Here is a 22,721-nt window from a genome sequence, read left to right on the forward strand (position 1 = left end):
GGCGGGGGGAGGAAGGAAGGAATGAGGGGACTGAAGGTGTCTGGGGGGGAGGAGGGACTGGAGATGACTGGGGGTGTCTGGGGGGGAGGAATGGGGAGTGGCGGGGGGAGGAAGGAAGGAATGAGGGGACTGAAGGTGTCTGGGGGGGAGGAGGGACTGGAGATGACTGGGGGTGTCTGGGGGGGAGGAATGGGGAGTGGCGGGGGGAGGAAGGAAGGAATGAGGGGACTGAAGGTGTCTGGGGGGGAGGAGGGACTGGAGATGACTGGGGGTGTCTGGGGGGGAGGAATGGGGAGACTGGGGGTGGCAGGGGGAGGAAGGACTGGAGATGACTGGGGGGGGGGCAGTTAGTGTGGTGCGAGTTGGTCAGGGTGATGCGTTGAAAGCCAAATGCTATTGGTGTAGCCAGTCCTGGACTCCGTCTCCTCCTGGGGTCCGTGGTGCTACTCACCTCCTGGAGAACAGACCCGCTGTCACTAATCAATTCCTGCGTGAGAAGCGATGGAGCTCCGTTTCTGATGCAGCAAGAGCTGCCATGGTCCCCTTTTGCTCTACTCCTCCAAAAGGTGCCAAGCTCTGGGAATAGTATTAGAGCCCCAGAGCTGGGTGCTGCGGGCCAGACCACATGTAGGTTTGGGGTGGGGACTCGCAGTGGGATGCAGGACACATTACCAGAGGAGCAACTTTTATCTTCCTTGTGGGGCTTTTGGCTTTAGAAACTAAAAGACAATTCCAACAGGTGGAAAAAAAAATTACTATAGCTCAAAAGAAGTGCTTTTGTTTACCTGTTTCCCATGTGTCTGAGTCAGAGCTGCTGACTCTTCTGACACAAACAGGCTCTTACTCCTGTTAGCCCGGCAGGAGCTTGTACAGCAAAGAAAGAACTGACTGGACCCAGTGCGGCTTCAGGGAACACATTCGTTCAAGTCCTGACCACACTATTGCTATTCTTGGTGCTGATTTTCAGATCCCAAGTTAAGTTTGCGGCAGTGGTGATAATGATGATGACAGAAAAATCATTTGACTTGTAAAGGAGCAGGATTGATCTAGAGGCAGTTGAGACAAATACAGAACCTCACCATGTTATGGTTAGTCACTTTCCTGCATATTGTACTTCAGCTGTTTATGAAATATGCCAGCTGGGTACATGTGGAATAACCATACTGGGAACTAAAATCACCCTGGTCAAATGAGGGAAGTATCTGCTCGCAGACCACTGTGTGGTGAATAGACCATTGACAGTCTTGCAAGGTCTAGTATCTTGAGAACAATCAAAGACAAAAGAGATTGCTTTATATCATATAAATGCTGAGAATCCCAAACTCCAGTGCTTCAGGAGACAGGGTCTGGTACAATTGCCTTGGAATACAAGCCCTCTGCCTGCAGAAAGCAAGGGTACAATCAGAATGAAGCAATGTGTAGGCTTGCTGGCCCAAGATCTGTCTGGGCTGCAAACAGTATGGATGGACTAGTTGACCTATTTTCAGGATCAGTAAATGTTTTGAAGCAGGTTTAAAACATTAGGCCAATACACAGATCAGTGATGGTGAAAATGCCACTAGACTGGAATCTAACTTCTCAGTGACCTGACCTAGTCACTGCTGCACTATTTATTTAGTTTCCAGATGACTTTCACATACTTGATCTCAGCCCTGCTGCACTGCGCGCTCTCTCTCTCTCTCACGCTCGCTCACTCACTCACTCCCCAGTTCCATCCTAAATCCTGAAGGAACCTCACTAATAAGTTAGTTTAATAACAGAACCTTTCAATAACAATATTTCTTAAAAGTTGCAAGGGATTTCTAGTTGTAAAATCATAGATTAAATCCAATTTCCCACGTCCATCAGGGAGAACTAGTCCAGTATTATTAACTGCTGAAAACTTGGGCCATGTAGGCTTGACAAACTGCCCCATAGCAGCTGAATTGCAATGCTACCTAGCAAGGGGATCGGGTTCCTTTGTGACCTTATAAAGCTGTTATGTCACTGAACATCTGCAGTTGCTTCCAGTTCAAGCCTGTTCTTGGAGCTGCCCAGAGTAGTGCTGTTTGGGATTAAACACGGGTGAGGGTGGAAGTTTAGCAGAGCAGCAGAAAGTGTTAAATTCTATTTCCTGCTAGCAACAAACATTCTCCATTTATCCATGCTTTGTAGTGGGTGCAGTCTTCAGGGCTTTCCTGCATTGCATATTGTCTACAAGCCTTTGATACACAGCAACTCTCTCCCCATGTTTTTTGGGGGGAGGGAGGAGTATCTTGGGAAAAATGGGTCCATCTTCTGTAAAGGGGAAGGTGCCTTACGAAGGCCTGAATCATTTTTTTTTATTAAATCCTGCTTGTCTTCTGTCTTCCTTGGTTTTGATGAAGGACGTCTTAGATGACTCTGACATGTTTATGAATACTTATTAAAGCAACTAAGGTTTGAATGCTTGACAAAGAGCTCTTCTCTCAAGTGTTGGGGTGAAATAAGGGTTAATAATTTAAGTATGAAAAAAATCTCATTTTCTAGCAATTGGGTTCCTTTGGTGTCCATAGTCTTCAGGGTAAACAAGACCCGAAATTCTAACGTAAAAGTCTTTTTAAACCTCACCTCCATCACCTTGAAGAGCTTCTTTTCTTTGTAACAAAAGCTTAGTACCCCTTCCCCTCTTTCGCCTCTCTGCAAATCACCTTTAACAAAGGGCTTAGGGCTTGTCTATATAAGACCGGCCATTCTGGGTCAGACCAATGGTCCAACTAGCCCAGTATCCTGACTTCCGACAGTGGCCAGTGCCAGGTGCCCCAGAGGGAATGAACAGAACAGGTAATCATCAACCATCCCATCGCCCATTCCTAGCTTCTGGCAAACAGAGGCTAGGGACACCATCCCTGTCCATCCTGGCCAATAGCCATTGATGGACCTATCCTCCAGGAACTTATCTAGTTCTTTTTTGAACCCTGTTAGAGTCTTGGCCTTCACAACTTCCTCTGGCAAGGAGTTTCACAGGTTGACTGTGCATTGTGTGAAGAAATACTTCCTTTTGTTTGTTTTAAACCTGCTGCCTATTAATTCCATTTGGTGACCCCTAGTTCTTGTGTTATGAGAAGGAGTAAATAACTCTTCCTTATTTACTTCCTCCACACCGGTCATGATTTTATAAACCTCTATCATATCCCCCCTTAGTCATCTCTTTTCCAAGCTGAAAAGTCCCAGTCTTATTAATCTCTCCTCATAGGGTAGCCGTTCCATACCCCATTCATTTTTGTTGCCCTTTTCTGAACCTTTTCCAATTCCAATATATCTTTTTTGAGATGGGACAACCACATCTGCACGGCGTATTCAAGGTGTGGGCGTACCATGGATTTATATACAGGCAATATGATATTTTCTGTCTTTATCTATCCCTTTCTTAATGACTCCCAACACTCTGTTCGCTTTTTTGACTGTCGCTGCACAATGAGTGGATGTTTTCAGAGAACTATCCACAGTGACTCAAGATCTCTTTCTTGAACGTTACAGTGGGACAGCTGCACTGCTGTAGTGCTCCAGTGTAGACACTAATTACACCGATGGAAGGTTCTCCCTTTGCTGTAGTTAATCCACCTCCCCAAGAGGCAGTAGCTAGGTTGATGGAAGAATTCTTCCACTGACTTAGCATGCTGTATACCGTGGGTAAGGTATAGCTGCATCTCTCAGGAGTGTGGGTTTTTCACATCCCGGAGAGAGAAAGCTGTGCTGATGTAAATTCCCAGTGTAGACTAGCCCGCGGTGTTCTTAAAGGACACCATCAGAGTTAACCTACCATTTCATAGCCTGATTTTCAGAGGCCCTGAGCACCTGCAGCTCCCCGTCAGTTGGAGTTGTAGGTGCTTATGACTCTGAAATTCAGATCCCAGATCTTTAAGTTGCATTAAATGTAATGTATTAACCTTAAGGAAGAGTTGCTTGAACTTAAACTGTCTCCTGTTGGGTCTGCAACTCAAATACAGTAAGCCAATGCTACAGCATGATAGCCAGAATATGAAACTGATCAGTCTGGCAAATAGAGGCAGTTTCACTAAGTAAACGTCAGCTGGAAAAAATAAACTGGATTTTTATAAACCTTCCAATTTTAATACTCTGTAGTTTGAGTGCCTAAGGTAAGGGGGAAATATACAAATCCTAACGTGTTCCTTTAACTGAGGCGAACATAACTATAATCTCACCCTGATCACTGGTTTATCTGCTTTCAGCCGACCTCTTCTAGGGTGCTGGCTCTCCTGCTAGGGCTGTTCATTAATTTGTGCCTTTCTTTTATCCACCAGGGAAAGGGCCCCCAAAGAAAAGCCAAAAGCGGCCCCCCCAAAGTCTCGCCAAGGGCCCACAGATGAGGCCCAGATGGCAGCAGCTGCAGCCTTGGCCCGGCTGGAGCAGAAGCCCAAGCCTTGGCTCCCTTCATCCCAAGATGCCATCAAGAGTCAGGGTAAGAACAGCCAATACCCATTTCTTGCCCAGGTGCATGACAGGCATATTTGTCAGTCCACAAAGTGCCCATTTACAGGGAGTATTTTCACCAGTCTATTTATTGGCCCTGCAAAGCCCACACTCATCTCAATGGCATTTCTGTCGGTCAGCCTAGGGGGTTGAGGAGCCCATCTCCCGTAATTTCACACCCCCACGGCCAGTTTTGCACGACTAGCTAGGTGCACTCTTGGAAGTGGGGGTTGCATTCTTCTGAAGCATCGTGTTCTGACCCACTGCCAGAGGCAAGGTACCAAACGAGATGAACCAACTGCCTGATTCAGGATTGTAAATCCAAACTGCTGCTTCCCTGCCCCAATTCTGTATAGTTCATCGGGTTGTGCCACGTCTGACGCTGTAACCTGGATTTGTGTCTCGTAGTGAAAAAGGAGCTTATGGCTGAAGCAGCAGCAAGTGAGAGAGGACTCTCCACGGATCACACGGTATGAGGAGATGCTGCTATTCCAGGGCATATGATCTCTGGGCGATTGAGAATCCCTGAGTTAGGAGATGCTCAAGCTTCCTAGAGAAGGGGATACCAGCCCCTGTGCTGAAGGACTGTGGATTTCAGGCTGACTTTTGAAATGAGAAGAGAAATAGCTGCTTATGGTTCGGAGAGCTTAAAAATCCTTTAGTTCGTACTAAGGCATCTCTGCTGATTTGGTGGGGAGTGAGCAAGACAAACTCGGATTTAAGAACAGTTGCTGTGGAGTCCGAGTAGTGATTTTGCACTTGATGCAGGAGACCTCCCATTTTTAGACCCGCTTTTTACACCTTTCTTTTTAAAAACTCCTTGTCCGAAACGTCTCTGGGCTGAGCCTGCGAGTTTCTGTGTGTGTAGGAGAGTTAGGCCCTGGGCCAAATGTGCATACCCATAATGGGTAGTACCTCAGTCCGTTGAAATCAGCAGGACTACGCCTGGATTAAGGTGCTGCCTTGGTGTGAGCAAGGATATTGGAATCTGGCTCTCTGTTGTGGTATTGCACTCAAAGCCACATGATGAAAATAAGTCGTAGCTCCTACAGCGGAGTCTTTTTAACATAGCTAGAGACGAGGGGTGTAACAGAAACGCTGACAGCTCCTGAACTCCAATGCTGGGAATCACTCCTCTGACTGACTTCACGGCTGCCAAGCCTTTACCCTTTTAGTTACGAGTGCTTTGCAAACCTCGGGTGACTTGAGTGGTAGCGTTCCTCTGCTCTTATGTGGAGGGGTTGTTACTGGTATCTCTTCAGAATGCCTTCGGGGAGCTTCTTGGAAGGTACCTTCCATTATATTAGAAGGGATCTTATTCAAGCTTTGGGTAGCATTGCTCAGTGCCGCTGAATAACCCAGCCAGTCCATGAGGCGTGCTGAGATATTCAGAGGGGAGATGCCAGTCTCATATGTTCCCTGAGTTGCACTAGCAAGAAAGCTGTGCATGAGGGAGATGGGCGTCAAACATTCTCCCCCTTTGAGCCAACGTTTGATTTCCGCTCTTTCTTCAGGGTTCTGTGTCTGCGGTTGAGGAAGAAACAGCTGGACTGTCAGTGTCAGGGGTCTATTTCATTTGCCCACTAACTGGGGCCACCGTAAGGAAAGACCAGAAGGAAGCACACATAAAAGAGGCCATCCTCTTGGTAAGTGAGGTCCTCAGCCAACCAGACTTTTCACCATTTCCTGCCTTCCATCTTACTAAATCCTCGGCATGGTCCCCAAGTGCAGTGTAACCCACTGGAAATGCCCTCTGGGGGGACTCTCAGGCATCCCTGGGCTTGGTACTTTATGCAGAACAACATGCTCTCTCCTCTAACACCAACACACACAATTACAGCCCTCTGCTGTCTCCACTTTCTCCCCCAAAGCTTCCGTCTCTTCCAGGACTGTAAATCCAGATGTGGATAGTTGTTGACAAATGCCTGCCCTGACTCCTTCCTCTGAGTTTGGTAGGCGCACTAGTCTCCAGAGCTCTGTTCAATCTGGTTCTGAAATTGGCGTTGACAGTCAGCTGACTCTTCTGTGACTGGCTCCTGTCCTTCTCCCTCAGCATTTCTCTAGCGACCCAGTGGCTGCCTCGATCATGGAGATTCAGACCTTCAACAGGGACCGAGAGAGAGTGAAACTTGCAGTTGAGACCATTGCCAAGTAAGTGGTCTGAATGCCTTGTGCAGTGCCCAGCTCACAGATGCATGACATTTGTCACCTCTCCAGACGAGACGGCGCGGGTGAAAGCAGTTGCCCCTTTCCCAGCAGGTTAATGGAGAGGGGGTTTTCTTGTGCTCTGGGTGATGCCCAAAGGAAAACTGACGGTGAAGATTTGGAAATATTTCCTAATGGTGAAGTCTGTTAGACTGTACAAAGTGTGCAGTCCAGGAAACAAAACTTGTGAGTGGGGAAATTAACTAGATCATAAAGGTGGTCCCTGCACTCCTAGAACCAGGTCCCCTCTGAGTGAAATGTGAGGCTCTCTGATGCCAGGTTAGCCTCCAAGAGTGAGGCTTTGGCTGCAAAGCAGACTGTAGAGGGGGACACACCCATTGAAGCTTGTTTCAGACTGGCAGCGGCATAGCAGTGTGCACGAAGAGCGGTCTGGATGCTGGAATGCAAATGAATCCAGTAGTCTCCAGCCATCTCGTCATAGTCACAGGGCTTTTGTGTTTCTTAGTTGTGCCCAATGGGGATTCCTAAAGACGTCTATCTGGAGAAAGGTGGTCGAGGCAATTAGTGCAATGCATGTGACCCAGTAGTAAAGTAGTGGGGTATCTTGCAGGAGTGTTCCGAAATACATTTCTTTTGGTATAAAGAAGCCTGGGAAGGATGGAAGTGCTAGTGGAGAGGAGACACTTGGAGATTTCTTTGGGCCCAAGTAACGTGTTTTCAAACTTTGATCTTGGCACCAAATGGGACCCAAGATTCACCAGTGATCTGAGCATTCATGCCTGTTGTGAATGAAGTGTGTGATGATCCTATCTTCTGCAGATATCTGGATAATATCCACCTCCATCCAGAGGAGGAGAAGTACCGGAAAATCAAACTGCAGAATAAAGTGTTTCAGGTGAGGTTCAGATGCTGGCAGTTGCCATATGGAGGAATTCCCACTCTGTAGCTGATTAAATCTAACCCTCTCCTTATCTTCTAGGAAAGGATAAACTGTCTAGAAGGGACACACGAGTTTTTCCAAGCCATTGGGTTTGAGAAGGAAATGCTGCCTGTTCCAGGACAAGGCAAGAAATCGAACTGTATTAAACTTGAGACGGGGGTCAGTAATTTGTGAGGAGTAGCAGTGTGTCTCTGGGAGGCCGCTTTGGTTCTAAAGTAGTGGTTCTCAACCAGGGTACACATACCTGTGGGTACGTCAACTCATCTACATATTTGCCTAGTTTTACAACAGGCTGTATAAAAAGCACTAGTGAAGTCAGTTCAAATGAAAAGTTCATGCAGACAATGACTTTATACTGCTCTGTATACTATACACTGAAATGTAAGTATAATATTTATATGCCAGTTGCTTTATTTTATAACTATATGGTAAAAATGAGAGAGTCAGCCATTTTTCAGTACTACTGTGCTGTGACACGTTTGTGTTTTTTATGTCTGATTTTGTAAGCAAGTAGTTTTGAAGTGAGGTGGAACTTGGGGGTACGCGAGACAAATCAGACTCCTGAAAGGGGGACAGTCGTCCGGAAAGGTTGAGAGCAGTGCTCTTAAAGTCTGCTGTATGTTGTAACATCACCGTTCTACCCACCCCCCCAAACCTGCAGCTTGCCTGTTGCCTCCGGGTGATTTGCTCTCAGGACTGCTTTCCATTAGGTCCCAGGTAGCAGTGGATACGCTCCCCAGGCGTGGTGGGGAGTACAATTGGGATTGAAGGGAAAACAAGGCCCTTAAGCCCAGTGCGTGTGTTTGTAGAGACCACAGAAGAGTACTATGTGCTGAAGGAGGAGGCGTTGACTAAGCTGGAGGACCTCAAGGACTATAAGGAGCAGCTGTTGAGCTCTGAGCCGGTGAAGGCCCAGTTGGATCGCCAGCTCTGCGTATTCAAACCCTCCCCGCAAGCTGCCCAGTTTGAGCTGCCCCATGACTTCTACAACCTGACGGCAGAGGAGCTAAAACGGGAACAGCGGCTCCGGTGAGTCACCTGTAGCACTAAGCGCTGCCTGTAAAAGGAGGGAGCTGCATAACTGGGGACAGGGGGAGGAGGATGGGCTGACCATGCCGACGCAGTGCGTTGCTCTGGTTTAAGAAAATCTCACCACTCCCTCCCCTCGCTTTATTTCATGTTAACTGTCTGGTCTATAAAGGACGGAAGCAGTGGAGAAGGCCTCTATGCTGAGGACAAAGGCTATGCGGGAGAGAGAAGAACAAAGGGAAATGCGGAAATATAACTACACGCTGCTACGAGTCCGTTTTCCCGATGGATACATTCTGCAAGGTAAAGGGCGGCTGCATCTTGCAACTTACTCTCACATACACGCCCCAGAGAACTTCTGGAAATTCAGCTTTGTAGCTTGAGAGCAACAATCATAAACCCTGGCCACATGGGGGTAGAATTACGGAACCAGCTGGGACTCTTCTAGCCACTGGGTGGGATGGAGACAATGGGGTAACTATATTTTTGCAGCTTCTGTGGAAATTTCTCTCTCAAGCATCCATCACTCTTGCCATCTAAACCAATGGTGCGTATAAAGATCTGGGACATCCTTGGTCAGCCTCATGCCTTGATTCAAGCTAAAGCTGTACAAGAGTGTCCATACTGCTGAGGGTAAACGAGCAATTTCCTGGCTCAGATTCCACTGAGCGGTTCATTAAAACAGTAATGGGTGCGTTGCCCCCGTTATGGGTAACAGGCTGAAAGTGGCCCTGTAGCCTGAGGAACACCAGTTACATTCTGCAATAGGAGACGCTTGGGAATCTTGCAGTGAGGCTCCTAGACTAAGCTTTCCAGTGGATTTTATTTTTAGGTTAGAGGTGCAATGGTATTTTATTAATTTGATGGCCCTGCTGTGATACTCTTGGGGGATAGCTCAGTGGTTTGAGCATTGGCCTGCTAAACCCAGGGTTGTGAGTTCAATCCTTGAAGGGGCTATTGAGGGATCTGGGGCAAAAATCTGTCTGGGGATTGGTCCTGCTTTGAGCAGACGGTTGGACTAGATGACCTCCTGAGGTCCCTTCCAACCCTGATATTCTAAGATATATGACCAACATGTTTCTATGAATTGTTTATCTGTTGAATAAATCACATCAAACTTGGTTCCTTCCCTACTGAACTAGCTTAACGTTATCCAAATATGCAACTAAGGGTCTTGGTGAGAGCAGGCACAGGGGAGTCTGCCTATAAACCAGCTTTAATATCTTCATAAGCGGAAAAATGTGATCTTAACACTCGTTTTTTTTCACAATAGGGACATTCTATGCCCGGGAGCCAGTCTCTGTGCTCTACAGGTTTGTGAGAGAAGCACTGAAGGATGATTGGATGCCCTTTGAGCTAGTTGCACCTGGAGGTCTTAAACTGACTGAAGAGAAGGTGGCATTCAATGAGTGTGGGCTGGTGAGTCAAGTGATCTAGTTGAAGCCATTTACAGCAGATACAAACCTGTTCAGTGAAAGGAAATGGGATTGTGATCATTCTGGTCCCCATGGTGGTCTAATGTCTTGTGATACTGAACATCTTTGGCTTCAGCTCAGTGCAGTTAAACTTCAGCCTGGTCCCTAGATGTACCACCCCATACCACGAGGTGAGGGAAAGCTAGGAACTCTGCACCAGTCTGAGCTGTACGTCCTGTCTTTGTGCCTGCCAAAGTTCTTCCAAAACTAACATTCCAACTCTTGAACACCTGGAAACCATTTTCAATGAGTTAAAGATGCATAAAATACTCAGTGACCAGCTTCAATGTAGTTACTGTTAACATCCAGCACATTTTCTGCTTGTCCTAGGTGCCGTCTGCTCTCCTGACATTTGCATGGGATGCAGCTGTCATGGCAGACATAAAAGCTTCAGGAGAAGAGCAGAAAGGAAGCCCCTTGAAACCAGAACTCCTTTCTGCTGTCCAGATATTGTCATGAAATAAACAGGATTGGATTCAGTGCGGTTGGTTCTATTATGTGCTGTTGCCTCCTCCCCCTGCACTCAAGCATGAAAATGGAAGTTGCCTTAACTGTTTGTCACAAACTTAAGGGAAGACTTCAGTTTTAGCTAGAGCACTAGGAGGCCAGATTTCAGTATGGTAATGCACAATGCATTATCACCTCCAGTTCAGAGAGGAGTGGCTATATAATGGGACAAGAGGACTGTTTAAACAGATTTAAAGTCTGAAGACAGTCTTGCCCAGAGAAAACTTTAAATGTGCTGCTTTTATCACTTTTTACACTAAGTTCTTTTGGTTACTCTGTATGTTTAATCTCTTTTCTAGCTTGGCTATAGAAAATAAAAATCCACCATCTTGAACTGTAGCAAAGAGGAGGGCTGCAAGACTCTCCCAGTATTGAATTTTGATGGTGGCCAGGGCTAGTATTACACTTTTCCTTATGCTTCTATTGTACAAAAATTGTCGCTGAATGAGACTTGTTTAAAACATTAATTATGTCAACTGCAACAAGTTAGTGTTAGCGTGATTAAATGGAATATTTGGAAAGGCTGTTTCCTTGGGTCAGGTTATTGAGTTAACTTGTCAGATAGTTAAGGCTGCAAGTTTGTCACAGATTCTGTGACTTTCTGTTGCAGCTGGTGCTGGTTCAGGGGCTGCCTACCTGCAGCCAGAAGTGTAGGAGGGGGCTTGGGCTTCCTGGCTCCCACTAACAGGAACTGCAGGGCCCTAAGTGGTGTAGGGGTCTCCATGCTGCCTGTAGGCCCTGCCCCTGCAGTGCCCATTGGCTGTGGTTCCCAGCCAATGGGATCAGCAAAGCCCCCTGCCTAGGAGCTGCAGGGTGATGGTGTCAGATAGGGAGCAACTGCCAGTCTGCCCCCCCAAAACAAACAAAGAAAACCCCTCTTGACTAAAATGTAGCCTTGCTTATAGTCCCTGTGGGGTGGAGGGAGATAGTTTCCAGGCTTGATTTCTAAGTGAGGGGGAGGGAAGATGCCAAGCCTGTATGTCTATGTAAAATGTAAGATCGAATATCAGGCTACTGGTATGTGTCTTCCTGCACTGCTGCCTTCAGTTGCAGCTTGAAGTAAAGGTCAGGTGAGGAATTTAACACAAGCTAGTGAACTTGGCATGGAGAAATGGAGGCAAAGCTGCCCATGGTGGCCTAGAAGAACTGCCACAATACAACTGAACAGAGGGGGTCTACCCCAGTACCAACTGGAAAGCAAAGAATGCACCTCTAACTTAAAGCCTCTATTTTAGGAGAAAGCTTGAGCATACTGCTGTAAGTGGGGAAATATATTGCAGAAGTAGCATTGGGTACAGTCTGTTCCATGCCTCTCTCCATACAAGTTAGAGAAGAGGGAAAAAAATAGTCTGCTACTTTCCTAAATTATACACACAGCCCAAGGGAATTTGCATGCTCCTAGCATAGGACTAAGTTCTAACCCAAAATGCAGGAGGGAAATAGGATTTAACCTGCAGCTTAAATGGTGCTTCCAGCATAAGCTGAATGAGACATGAGCACTAAATTAATTTCACTAAGCTTATTAAAAAATGGCAAGGCCTAAACCTACAGATGGGGTAGAGTTGAAAAGCTTAAGCATGAAATTGTCAAGGCTAGCTAAATGACTAAGTTCTTCTGCAGAAGAACTTGACACAGTGGTAGTGATGTCAGTGGCCATGGCTATAAGAGGTGTGCACATTTTATATGCTTTTTCCTTAATGTAGATATAACTGTGTCCTTAGTTGCAGTATGTTTCTTAAAGGGTTCACTTCCCCTCCACTAGTGTGTGATAGTCCCAATCCAACTGCAGAGTTAAGAGTAAAATGGTAAGAAAAGGAAAAACAATGTAAGGTCTCTCTTCCCCCTCTCACTTTAACCTTCAGTGAGAGAGTACAAGTTAACTGATCCACTAGGCAGAAGTGAGTCTTAAGTGGATAGAGATGAGGCTGGCCCTTGAGTTCAAGATCATACCCTGCATAGGGATGACCTAGAGGAAGGCTACTGTGAGGTCTCAAGAAAGCTAACTTTTTAAAATGTAACTAGAAGCCATCACAGGGGTATAGCTGATGGCAACAGGATATTCCCCCCCAGGAAACAGGCAGTGGAAGTGGAAGTCTAATCAGAAAAGAGCTACAAGATTATCTGAATGCTGGACCATGCTTTCCAGTAAGAGTTGGTTCTTTATGAAAGAGGCAATTTGATCAGTCTGTAAATATATATACACAGGGCAAAGATAACCAGTGCTAGAAGGGCTAATCTAGTAGACAAATTGAAACTGAAAATAAAATACACTTAACATTCTCCATTACTCAAGTGTCTTTTACACACCTGCTGTAGTTAGTTACTAGGAATCAACGCAGGAATTATTGGAAGAAATTCTAGAGTGTTTTGGAGGAGTTTAGACTGGGAGGATCTAATGGTCCTTTTTAGCCATTAGAAAAAAAAAATCTATGAAACTGTGTAGTCAATGACAAGTATGTAGTCTGGCAGAAATCAAGCAAAAAAAAAAATCTGTCAAATCATCCCTCATATGCTCTGGAGATTGAGTATACATTTACCTGCCTACCTAGAGTCAACATATTCTAGCACTGTCTTTCAAATTGCAAGCAGATCATGAGATGCATAGAGCCTGAAAATTTAGATCAATTTAGATAAGCTCCCACTGAAGTTGTATATGCAAAAAAATGCATATATCACTGATTATGTATAGGCTTGGAAGGATTTGCTCAGTAAACAATGTCACTATACACAAACCAAAGAAAATATTTCTATTCATAAGAAAAACTTAATTGAGAACTTTAGTTAACAGTTTAAGGACATTTACTTTGTATATTTTGACATGTTGACAATGTGTGTTTTAACCATTAAAGCTTTAACGTTTTGAATCTGTGTCATTAAATAATTCTGTTCCCCCTAATTTCCCACAATTTTGCACAACTGAAGATTTAAACTAATAAAGCTTAAAAATAAACATAAAAATGATAAAATCAAATTCTGCCAAGCCTAATTATATAGATAATCAGGGTTTTAAAACAAATCTGTATGTCAGACACTTCAACTCTTCACCTGGATTCAGTTGGTTTCATCCTATTCCAGTGTGTCAACCTTTTTGATTTTGATGCCATGGGCCAACTTGCTGCCTTCCTTGTGTCAGGGAGATCTCAGGGACCCTTGCCAGCCCATGAACCAGTCATTGAGAAACACTGGCCTATATCACCTCACATACATTCTCTTCCTCCCCCCACAGAACAGTCATCCCTGGTAGTGTCCCTATAGAAAGGCAGACCAGAAACAGGACAAAATAATGGTAGCGTAAATTCAAATATAATTGTACATGTCACCATTTATGCCCCAAAAGCCATGCTATACAGAATTATGAACAGACTGTAATGCCCATAGGCAAGTCTTAAGCTTACATTTGCAAGATCACACAGCTAACTTTGCTTAGCGAGCACAAGTTAGATACTTTCATACAAAATATCAATTTCAATAATGCTTTATTAAAGACAGATTAATATGCAATATTTAGCTAAAAATATTAAAACTAAAATTTTCAAGCTTTCATCTGTTCTGCTTTAGACCAAAGTGCTGTCTTCTCTTTACAAGAAATATGGAATACTTTCAAGTATCTTGTACAAAGATACACAAGTTTAAAATCCTAAAAATTCTACATACATACAGAGGGGGTTAGTAGGTATTAAGTATCAAACTGCGTTCGATGGGCCAACTGCAATAGCCTTCTGCATAGGGACAATCTCCATTGCACCATCTGATTCTGAAGTAGTTTCAGTAATTGCAGATGTAGAATCTGTGAAGTAGAAAAATGTTTTACACTTTCACAACTAATACAGTGCAACTCAGCACCTGCAATATATCCTCATTAAAAAGTGTAGTTAGTGTTAGAGGCTCTGTCTGAGGCCTGGTCTACACTTGGGGAGGGAGAGAGGGAGGGAAGGGGGAAGAGATCAGTCTAAGTTACACAACTTCAGCTACGTGAATAACGTAGCTGAAGTCGATGTACTAAGATCGACTTACCGTGGTGTCTTCACCACGGTGAGTCGACTGCTGCCGCTCTCCTGTCGACTCTGCCTGCGCCTCTCGCAGAGGTGGAGTAGAGTCGTCGATGGGGGAGCGCTCTGGGGTTAATTTATCATGTCCAGACTAGACGTGATCAATCGACCCCCCCCCCCCCCACTGGATCAATCGCTGCCCGCTGATCCAGTGGGTAGTGTAGACATACCTCAAGTCTTCGGGGTTGTCTACTCAAAGTATGCATTACTGGTACAAGCCCGTGTAGACACTTCAGTGGCTGATTTTAGATTGATTTAACTGTAAAGGACAAACTTAGCCAAAATAAATTCTGTTTACACCTAAAATGGTCATCCACAGTCTTTTGCACGGATTTATTTACGACTTAAAAAAAAATCACTGTCAAACCAGTTCAAGTTTGTGTTTAGAGAAGTCCTTAGAGGAAACCCTGAACAGAAAGAGCCCTATTTCTCAGCACAAGAGGTTAGAGCCTTTAAGTTGCTCTGCTTTTTTGGGACTGCAAAGAATCTCGCTGTGCATTTCAAATAATGCACACAATTTTATCTTAACGTACCTAATGTTTAAAAATACTGTCTATTAAGCAACAGAAAAAAGGGGAGGATGGTACCATGACTGTTCCAGCTGGTAGAGAACAGATGACTCAAAGGGGTGGGAGGTTTCAGAGTGGTAGCTGTGTTAGTCTGAATCAGCAAAAACAACGAGGAGTCCTTGTGGCACTTTAGAGACTAACCAATTTATTTGGGCATAAGCTTTCATGGGCTAGAACCCACTTCATCAGATACACGGAGTGGAAAATACAAAGGACACCATCATAGGACCTAACCACATCAGCCACACCATCAGGGGCTCATTCACCTGCACATCTACCCATGTGATATATGCCATCACGTGCCAGCAATGTCCCTCTGCCTGTACATTGGCCAAACCGGACAGTCTCTACGCAAAAGAATAAATGGAAACAAATCTGACATCAGGAATTACAAGATTCAAAAACCAGTAGGAGAACACTTCAACCTCACTGGTCACTCAGTAACAGACTTAAGTGGCAATTCTTCAACAAAAAAAACTTCAGAAACAGCCTCCCACATGAAACTGCAAAACTGGAATTAATCTGCAAACTGGACACCATCAAATTTGGCCTGAATAAAGATGGCGTGGATGGGTCATTACAAAATGTAATTTTACCCTATTAATTTCCCCCTCCTGTTACTCACACCTTGTCAACTGTTTGAAATGGGCCACCCTCATTACCACTACAAAAGTGATTTTTCCTCTCTTGGTATTCTACTGCTAATTGAATTGTCTCATTAGACTGACCCCCCACTTGGTAAGGCAACTCCCATCTGTTTCATGTACTATGTATATATACCTGCTACTGTATTTTCCACTCCGTGCATCTGATGAAGTGGGTTCTAGCCCATGAAAGCTTGTGCCCAAATACATCTGTTAGTCTCTAAGGTGCCACAAGGACTCCTTGTTTTTTCAAAGGGGGGGGGAGGGACATTTTAATACCCTCCGTCTATGGAATGTAGAATCAAGGAACATTGTTCACCCCGCATCTGCGCCAGGTAACTTCTACACTGGGGCTCTGCAGAGACAGTCTTACAAAGATGAGCTCCATTGCAGAAGTCATTAGGGGAACTGAAGGCTCTGACAACTATGTAAGGGACAGCTGTAGTATTGTTTTGTACTAACTGACCCACAGAGAAATACTTAATGAAATTAACTTCAGGGTTCAGGTAAAACCCCAGTGAGAGGAAAGAAGCAGTTCCACCCCCCCAGCTACTATTTCAAGGCTGTAAATATTGCATTGACTCATACTCTTAAGATCCTTCTCACAACAAGATCTAAAAAGAAGCATATAAATGATGACTTAGATTCTGGAGCAGAATTCTGCGGCAAGGATTGGATTCCTCATCTGCCAAACAGGAGCCCTGCTTATTACCTAGCCCCATTTCCATGTGGAGAACCACCACAAAGAGGGTGTACGTGTAATGCTTTGCAAAACCAGGTAGGTAAGGGTCCTGCAGCAAAAGCCTACACAACCTTAGAGAGATTCTTGTGTTAACCGTTTGCACTTCTGAACATGCAGAAGGCCAGGCACTCACAATTCTCAGCAAGCATAGCACCTTGTGCAGGCGGTGTATTGTCAGGGTTTCATTTGTTCTGTTGAAGATTACTTCTCCCAAAGAAGGGGAGAACAGTGTGTTTTATCTACCAGTATAAATCAGTGATAATTAGCCTAGCAGCCAAAAACAACTCTCGAGCAATTTGCATAAGTGCAAAGTGTTTCCAGACTGTTCTTGTCCTATCCTCACCCAACCCTGACTTTTTTTGGGGGGGTGGTGTGCAGAGGTCACTTTTTCCTCCTGGCACGAGGAGTGATTATAATCCAGATGATTGACCAAAGCACTGAGCAGGGCAGGAAAGAGGAGGTCCAGCTTAGTACCGACTGGAATGGGAAATTCGCAGTAGTATTGTAGCAATGTTGATCGCAGGATCTTAGAGACACAAGGTGGGTGAGGAATATCTTTTATTGGACCAACTTCTGTTGAGGAAAAAAAAAAAAAAAACTTTTGAGCTACACAGAACTCTTCTTCAGACAACAGCTCTGGGTAGCTCGAAAGCTTCTTTCCTCAACAGAAGTTGGTCCAATACAAGATATTACCTCATGCCCCTTGTCTCTGAAATGGCAGGAGTGGTTAGAGGAGGGAGACGGATGGAGCACTAGTAAGGTCTGCTGGTCTGGGACCTATTAAGTGGTGTGGGGAAGTGTTATAGAAGAGCAGGCAGCAAAACCCTCAGCCAAGGTTAGGACAACTTGGCATCTGGGAGCGAAGAGCAAATGTGGACTGGGGAGGGTGACAGCAGCACCAACAGAGGAGGTGTTATGCAAAATGAACTAGCCCAGGTGGGAATAATGGTAGGAAGAACAGCAATGGTGTTAGCTGTATGTCCTGTTCACATGCTGCTGAATTTACTAGCCTGTTAAGCAGTGTTTCACTGGGTGGCTCCTGGGAGCCAATCTGTCAAAAGCCATTTGTCAGATCATTTCTCACCTTTCCCTGGGTGCATGTCCACAATCATGCAGTCATCTTCCTCCTCTTCTTCAGTGTCGGCCTGGAACCCATCCATTTCCACCGCTTCAGCCTTTAAAGAAATCAAAAAGCTGCACCAGAGGTAGTAGCGACTAAGTCTGCCAGTGACTGTTTAACATGCAAAACGATCAGAACAAGTTCTCCAGTGGATTAGGCAGCACAGAAAGGAATTCAAGCCTTTCTATAGTGAGTATTTCTTACAGTGCTTTCAGGAGATCCTGAACAAAGCTGGACTTAGTGTTCCCCAGGGATGAACTAATCTGACTTCACACACAGCCTGGGCCCCTTGTCAAAAGTCAGCATCTATATTACAGCAACTTGTGTAGCAGGAAATCTGAGAGTATCAAAAAACTGCTTGCTAAAACATAGGGGCTATTATTCATTGCCTTGTGTGCAAGGAAGGTACAAACTGTTCACCCTGAGCTGAAACATGATCTCAAGCTTTGTTCTGAAAGGGAAGTTTCACTTTCATTTTTAAATTAAAACATTTTAAAAGTTTCTTCTTGCTTTCAATAGGGAATCATAAAATTATATGAAAATTATAATTTTGCTACCAAAATTTCCCCTTCAGGATTTGTTTTTCAGTGTTTAAAAAGGAACTCATTTTTCCTTTTTTATAGAACAGTAATGAGAACAGTGGTGACTGCTGCTTTTGAGCCAAAGGGAGCACAAGAGTGGAATTAAAGGAACTGAGGGATGTTGTGCTTACTCCACAGTGAATTGCTTCTATTATTTTTCCTGGATTTAGAGAGAAAAACCTAGAATTGAGAATATCCTTCATGTTTTAATTTAAAGCTATGCATTAACCAAGATTCAGTTTGTTCACATGTGCACTGGTTCTCAGTTATAGTAGTGACTTTCTCTTGCTCTTCAACTTAAAGAGTTCAACTTAAGAGCACCAGAATTTGGAAGACAGATCCAGAAACCATGATGGAATATCATGATAGCAGAAGGATGACTAGGTAAGAAGAGGGAAAAGAAGACAGCTTACTGAAAGGTATTTTCACTGAGACATGGCTGCATGGATCTAAACAATCTAATTTTGATTTTTCCCACAAGCACCCACCCTATTTGAGGGGAGGAACAATAAGACAGAGCAGCAGTTGACTTGAAGGCACTAATGCACATATTCTTTCTGAAAGCTTTCTGCACCTTGTTCCAAACTGCACGGTGTCCCGAGTATTGAGTTCTACTTTAAGAAGTTGCCTTTAGCAGCATCCAGAGCTTTAGAGGGTCTGTAGAATAATACTGTTTATCAGTACCCTCAGTCTCCCCCTTCTTCCCTTCCTCTTGCAGGAGGATCATAGCCCATAGTTAACTGCTTGAGTGAATACCAAGCAGAGGTTTTAGGTTCTGTCTTACTCAGTGTGTAGGCCAATCAATAGCCAGATGGAACTCTGGGGGCAGGAACAGCTTCAGTGCAAGCCTCCAAAATGGTGTTACTCAGCAGCTTCACATGCAGGAGGAAGAGAAAGAGGCCCAACATGCTAAGAGTAAGATGGTAGTAAGTAGAGGAAGGAGCTTCAGTCACAGCTTCTCTCCCCAAGCTTGCAGATAAAGGGACAAGAAATGCATGCAGTCTGCTGAGCAAAGCTCTACCTCTGTTCCATTCTGTGCATAGGCAAGCCCCTGACAGCACTGAATTGGAAAACAACCTTTAACTCCCTCTTTATTGCCCCAGACTCAGAGCAGACACTCTGGGAGCTGGGAAGATAATTAAGATACACAGAAGTTAAAGCCCTGATTGTGGCTTTAACGAACACAACCTTTTCTAGCTTTTAACTGGACTTACAAATAGACATCTCTTGAAATAACTTTAATAAAAGGATGCAGCGTTGGTGTAGTCCTGTTGGTCCCAGGATATGACAGGGACAAAGGTGGGTAATACCTTTATTACACAGAGCTCTTCTTCAGGTCTGGGAAACTGACAAAGTGTCACAGCTAAATACAAGATGGAATAGATTGTTTAGCCTAAGTAGTTATCACATTTCAAGGGACCATTCAAGGTGAAATGGCCCATTAATACCCCTCCAGTCACAGGGAGGAAAGGAAAGGGGGCTCTTAATGGGTTATAGATTATTATAAGCAGCCATAAATCTTTTCAGTCCATGATTTTTAGTATCTAGTACATTTATTAATTTAAGCTTAAGGCTTGTCTGTTGAAAGTGTTGTGCGGGTTTCCTTTGAGGACTGAGAGGTCAGATATAGTGATCGCTTTGTGAAAAGTTTTCACCCACAGGTGATACGGTATTTGTCTTATCATTTTCCTATGAGAGTTTATTCGAGAGCATAGTGATTGTCTAGTTTCACCCACATAGTTGCTATGGTGGCATTTACTACACGAGATGAGGTACGCCACGTGTTGAGAGGCATGTTTAGGACCCATGCATCTTGAAAGGGAAATTTAAGAGCAATGTAACAGCTGAAATTATTAAAATCTGCAATTACACTGAGAAGCAGGGAAGAGAGCAGAAGGAAACATGTAGCCTAAAACGAGAGCACATTATAAGCACTCAGTTTTGCCTCATGTCTCATGTTGTACTCTAGGACTTTCTAAGCTTACTAGATTGTCTTGACAGTTACCTTGGTGTGTATATTTTGCCGATCTACAGTGCTATGAGGCCTTACAAGCAACAGTTAAGGATTTAGTCCACAGGTACTTACAGCTTATGTTCAATACATACAAGCAACAGAGAGCAAGAGGTGAGAGTAATGAGTCAAGGCTAGGCAGCAAGGAGGATATCTGACAGCGATAGAATGTACTGTTTCGCATGCATATAAGAGGAGATCTGCAGTATAAGCAGGTTTAGCTAGGTGTTCAGAAAACATTTGTGGTTTGGAGGTGATCATTACCCACATAGGGGAAAGTGGAGGGACCGAAAAGTTGCCAATATTTTAAATTAAACTTCCTATTCAACTTGAAAACTAGAACTCCAAAGAAGCATCTTACATTAATTTGAATACGTATCAGCTTCCGCTCTCTTGCCACCCCATCCCACAAGGGATTCATTGCAATGAAATTCATGACAATATTCCCTTCTGCAAAACTAGCATTTTGCCATCTATAAGGAGATCCAGGCTTGCCTAGTTAGATCATCACTATTTTATGTTAAAAGTTCTCATCCTCTTCTGAGTTACATAAAGTTAGAATGTGCTTAAAGGAACTCACCTGTTCTGCATCCCTAGGTTTTTTCATGAACTTGGTGATAGACATGCTTCCTGTTGACTTCCTCTTTACTGAAACTGGAGTGGTTTGTATCACTGTCACTCCTGGTACGCTGCTATTGTCCTCCTTGGCTGCAGAAAGAACTGGTGTGATGTAGTTCCACTGACAAGGAACAGGAAGGTGCTCTTGGTCAAAGCTTTTCAGCACCTCTGAGTGGACATACCAACACATCCTATATTCAGGTCTCTTCTCATACACAGAGTTCTCTGAAATAATTCGCTTTAGTCTGGCTTTGGAAGGGATAGCAGAGTCCTCGTTGACTGGAGTCTGCGGGCGGGAAGTGTTGGGACTTGTAGGACTAGCATCACTAATATCTGGGGCAAGGGCCGTTTCACTGAACAGTCCTTGGCGGCAACACTCCTGGAATTCATGGATGATCACTTTACTTCCATTGACATTCCCATGGAGCAGCGGAAGCAGCTGTCCCAGGACTGGAGAGAGAAAGACGATTGCATGTATGTTTTTGAAGGCAAGCTGGTATATATGCCTAGAGCTCAGGATAAGTCATTGACTCACTGATATAAACTAAGCAGTTGTTACCAAAAAACCCACACACAAGGGTTGTGGTCACTCAGAGTACATGGGGAGAGCACTTTGCTTAAAGGGATTTTGGAATGCAAGCAGTGCAACAGCCCAGTATGGTATTATACCCACCATTTTACAGAGAGGAAAAAAGTATTGTTAAACTCAAATCAGTATCAATTGGGGATAGAACCCACAGGTCCAACTCCATCTCCTGCTCTAGCCCTCCCTCTGTTTTCATGGTATTAGCATCCTTTCTGTTAACTAGTTCTGCCTCTTTAGCATTAATTAATAGTCAATGAAGAGTATATAGGGATATAATTGAATTCAAAATGGTCTTATTTTCTAATCTTTTTCTCAGCAAAAGGCTCCAGCATTTAAAGCAAGCAACAGATTTCAGATGGAACATAGTTAGAACTACCCAGCATGGAAAAGTTTCCACCAAGTTCACGTGCAAATATTTCAGACTTCACACTAGTCATTTAACACTATTCGTTATTTTGAATTTTAAACAAACTTAGATTGGATACGTTAGGGGTTTCCTCGCAGGCGACATCTGATTTACGACTAGGCAAAATCACAAAGGTTTGGCCCTTCCCAGTCTTACTTTGCTGGTCTTTTGTCCTTTTTTTGCTCGTTTTCTGCATCTGCTCTTCCTCGGCAACAGATGAATCCAGAATACAAACTGCAAACTGCTGAAGCACCTTTAGGTCTGCATGGGCACTGCTTTTGCTTTCTTCTGTTTCCCAGATACAGCCAATCTTCACAGCCTGAAGAACATGGAACCTCTTCCCCTTGGCTATCAGTTCATCCCACTCCTTTGCTTTCAGCTTCTGACGAACTTTTTGATTTTCTGGATCATGCTCCTGAAAGTCAAGAAAAGCCTCTGACTCACTAATTCCAGAAAAACTGAAATTCCCTCACTTCTGCTTCATGGTGTGTTCAGAGCTATGAGCAATCAGAAGTATGAGGTACAATGTTTGAAGGAAATACTTCGGGAGGAAAGCTATCAAATGAATAGACCCATACAATGCTGAGAAATAGTTATTGTCACAGCTTGACAGTAAAAGTGCCAGAAAAACCCCTATTATCAATCTCTGATGGTCAGGTGGTGATTCACTAAATATCTAGCTGTCACAGAGCTTGTCATCCATGAATCACATAGGCAGGAAATATCCCCATTTACAGATGGAGAACTGAGGCATAGGGAGGGGATGTAAATCAAAGTTACACAGTAGGCCAGTGGCAGAGCTGAGACTAGAACACTGGTTTCCTGA

General features: G+C 44.3%; 2 protein-coding genes across 3 annotated transcripts in view; one reads left to right on the top strand and one right to left on the bottom strand.

Annotated features, from left to right (window-relative positions):
• Positions 1-946: 946 nt before the first annotated feature.
• Positions 947-12,995, top strand: UBXN6 (UBX domain protein 6). Its single transcript, XM_034755252.1, has 11 exons — positions 947-1,088; positions 4,284-4,441; positions 4,861-4,922; positions 5,967-6,098; positions 6,506-6,603; positions 7,438-7,513; positions 7,598-7,682; positions 8,368-8,587; positions 8,760-8,890; positions 9,861-10,006; positions 10,393-12,995. The coding sequence occupies exons 1-11, from the start codon at positions 1,081-1,083 to the stop codon at positions 10,519-10,521; spliced, it is 1,245 nt and encodes a 414-aa protein (XP_034611143.1). The 5' UTR covers positions 947-1,080; the 3' UTR covers positions 10,522-12,995.
• An 860-nt stretch (positions 12,996-13,855) lies between these two features.
• CHAF1A (chromatin assembly factor 1 subunit A) overlaps positions 13,856-22,721 on the bottom strand; it is a 28,228-nt gene continuing 19,362 nt past the window's right edge. For both annotated transcript variants that reach the window (XM_034755249.1, XM_034755248.1), the window contains exons 12-15: positions 22,052-22,310; positions 20,866-21,353; positions 17,658-17,748; positions 13,856-14,356 (exon numbers count right to left, since the gene is read on the bottom strand). In XM_034755249.1, the coding sequence (XP_034611140.1) occupies positions 14,253-14,356; positions 17,658-17,748; positions 20,866-21,353; positions 22,052-22,310 (942 nt within the window). In that variant the 3' untranslated portion in view covers positions 13,856-14,252. The remainder of the gene's footprint in view (positions 14,357-17,657; positions 17,749-20,865; positions 21,354-22,051; positions 22,311-22,721) is intronic.

The sequence above is a fragment of the Trachemys scripta genome, chromosome 22, assembly GCF_013100865.1.
Source record: "Trachemys scripta elegans isolate TJP31775 chromosome 22, CAS_Tse_1.0, whole genome shotgun sequence".
Lineage (NCBI taxonomy): Eukaryota > Metazoa > Chordata > Testudines > Emydidae > Trachemys > Trachemys scripta.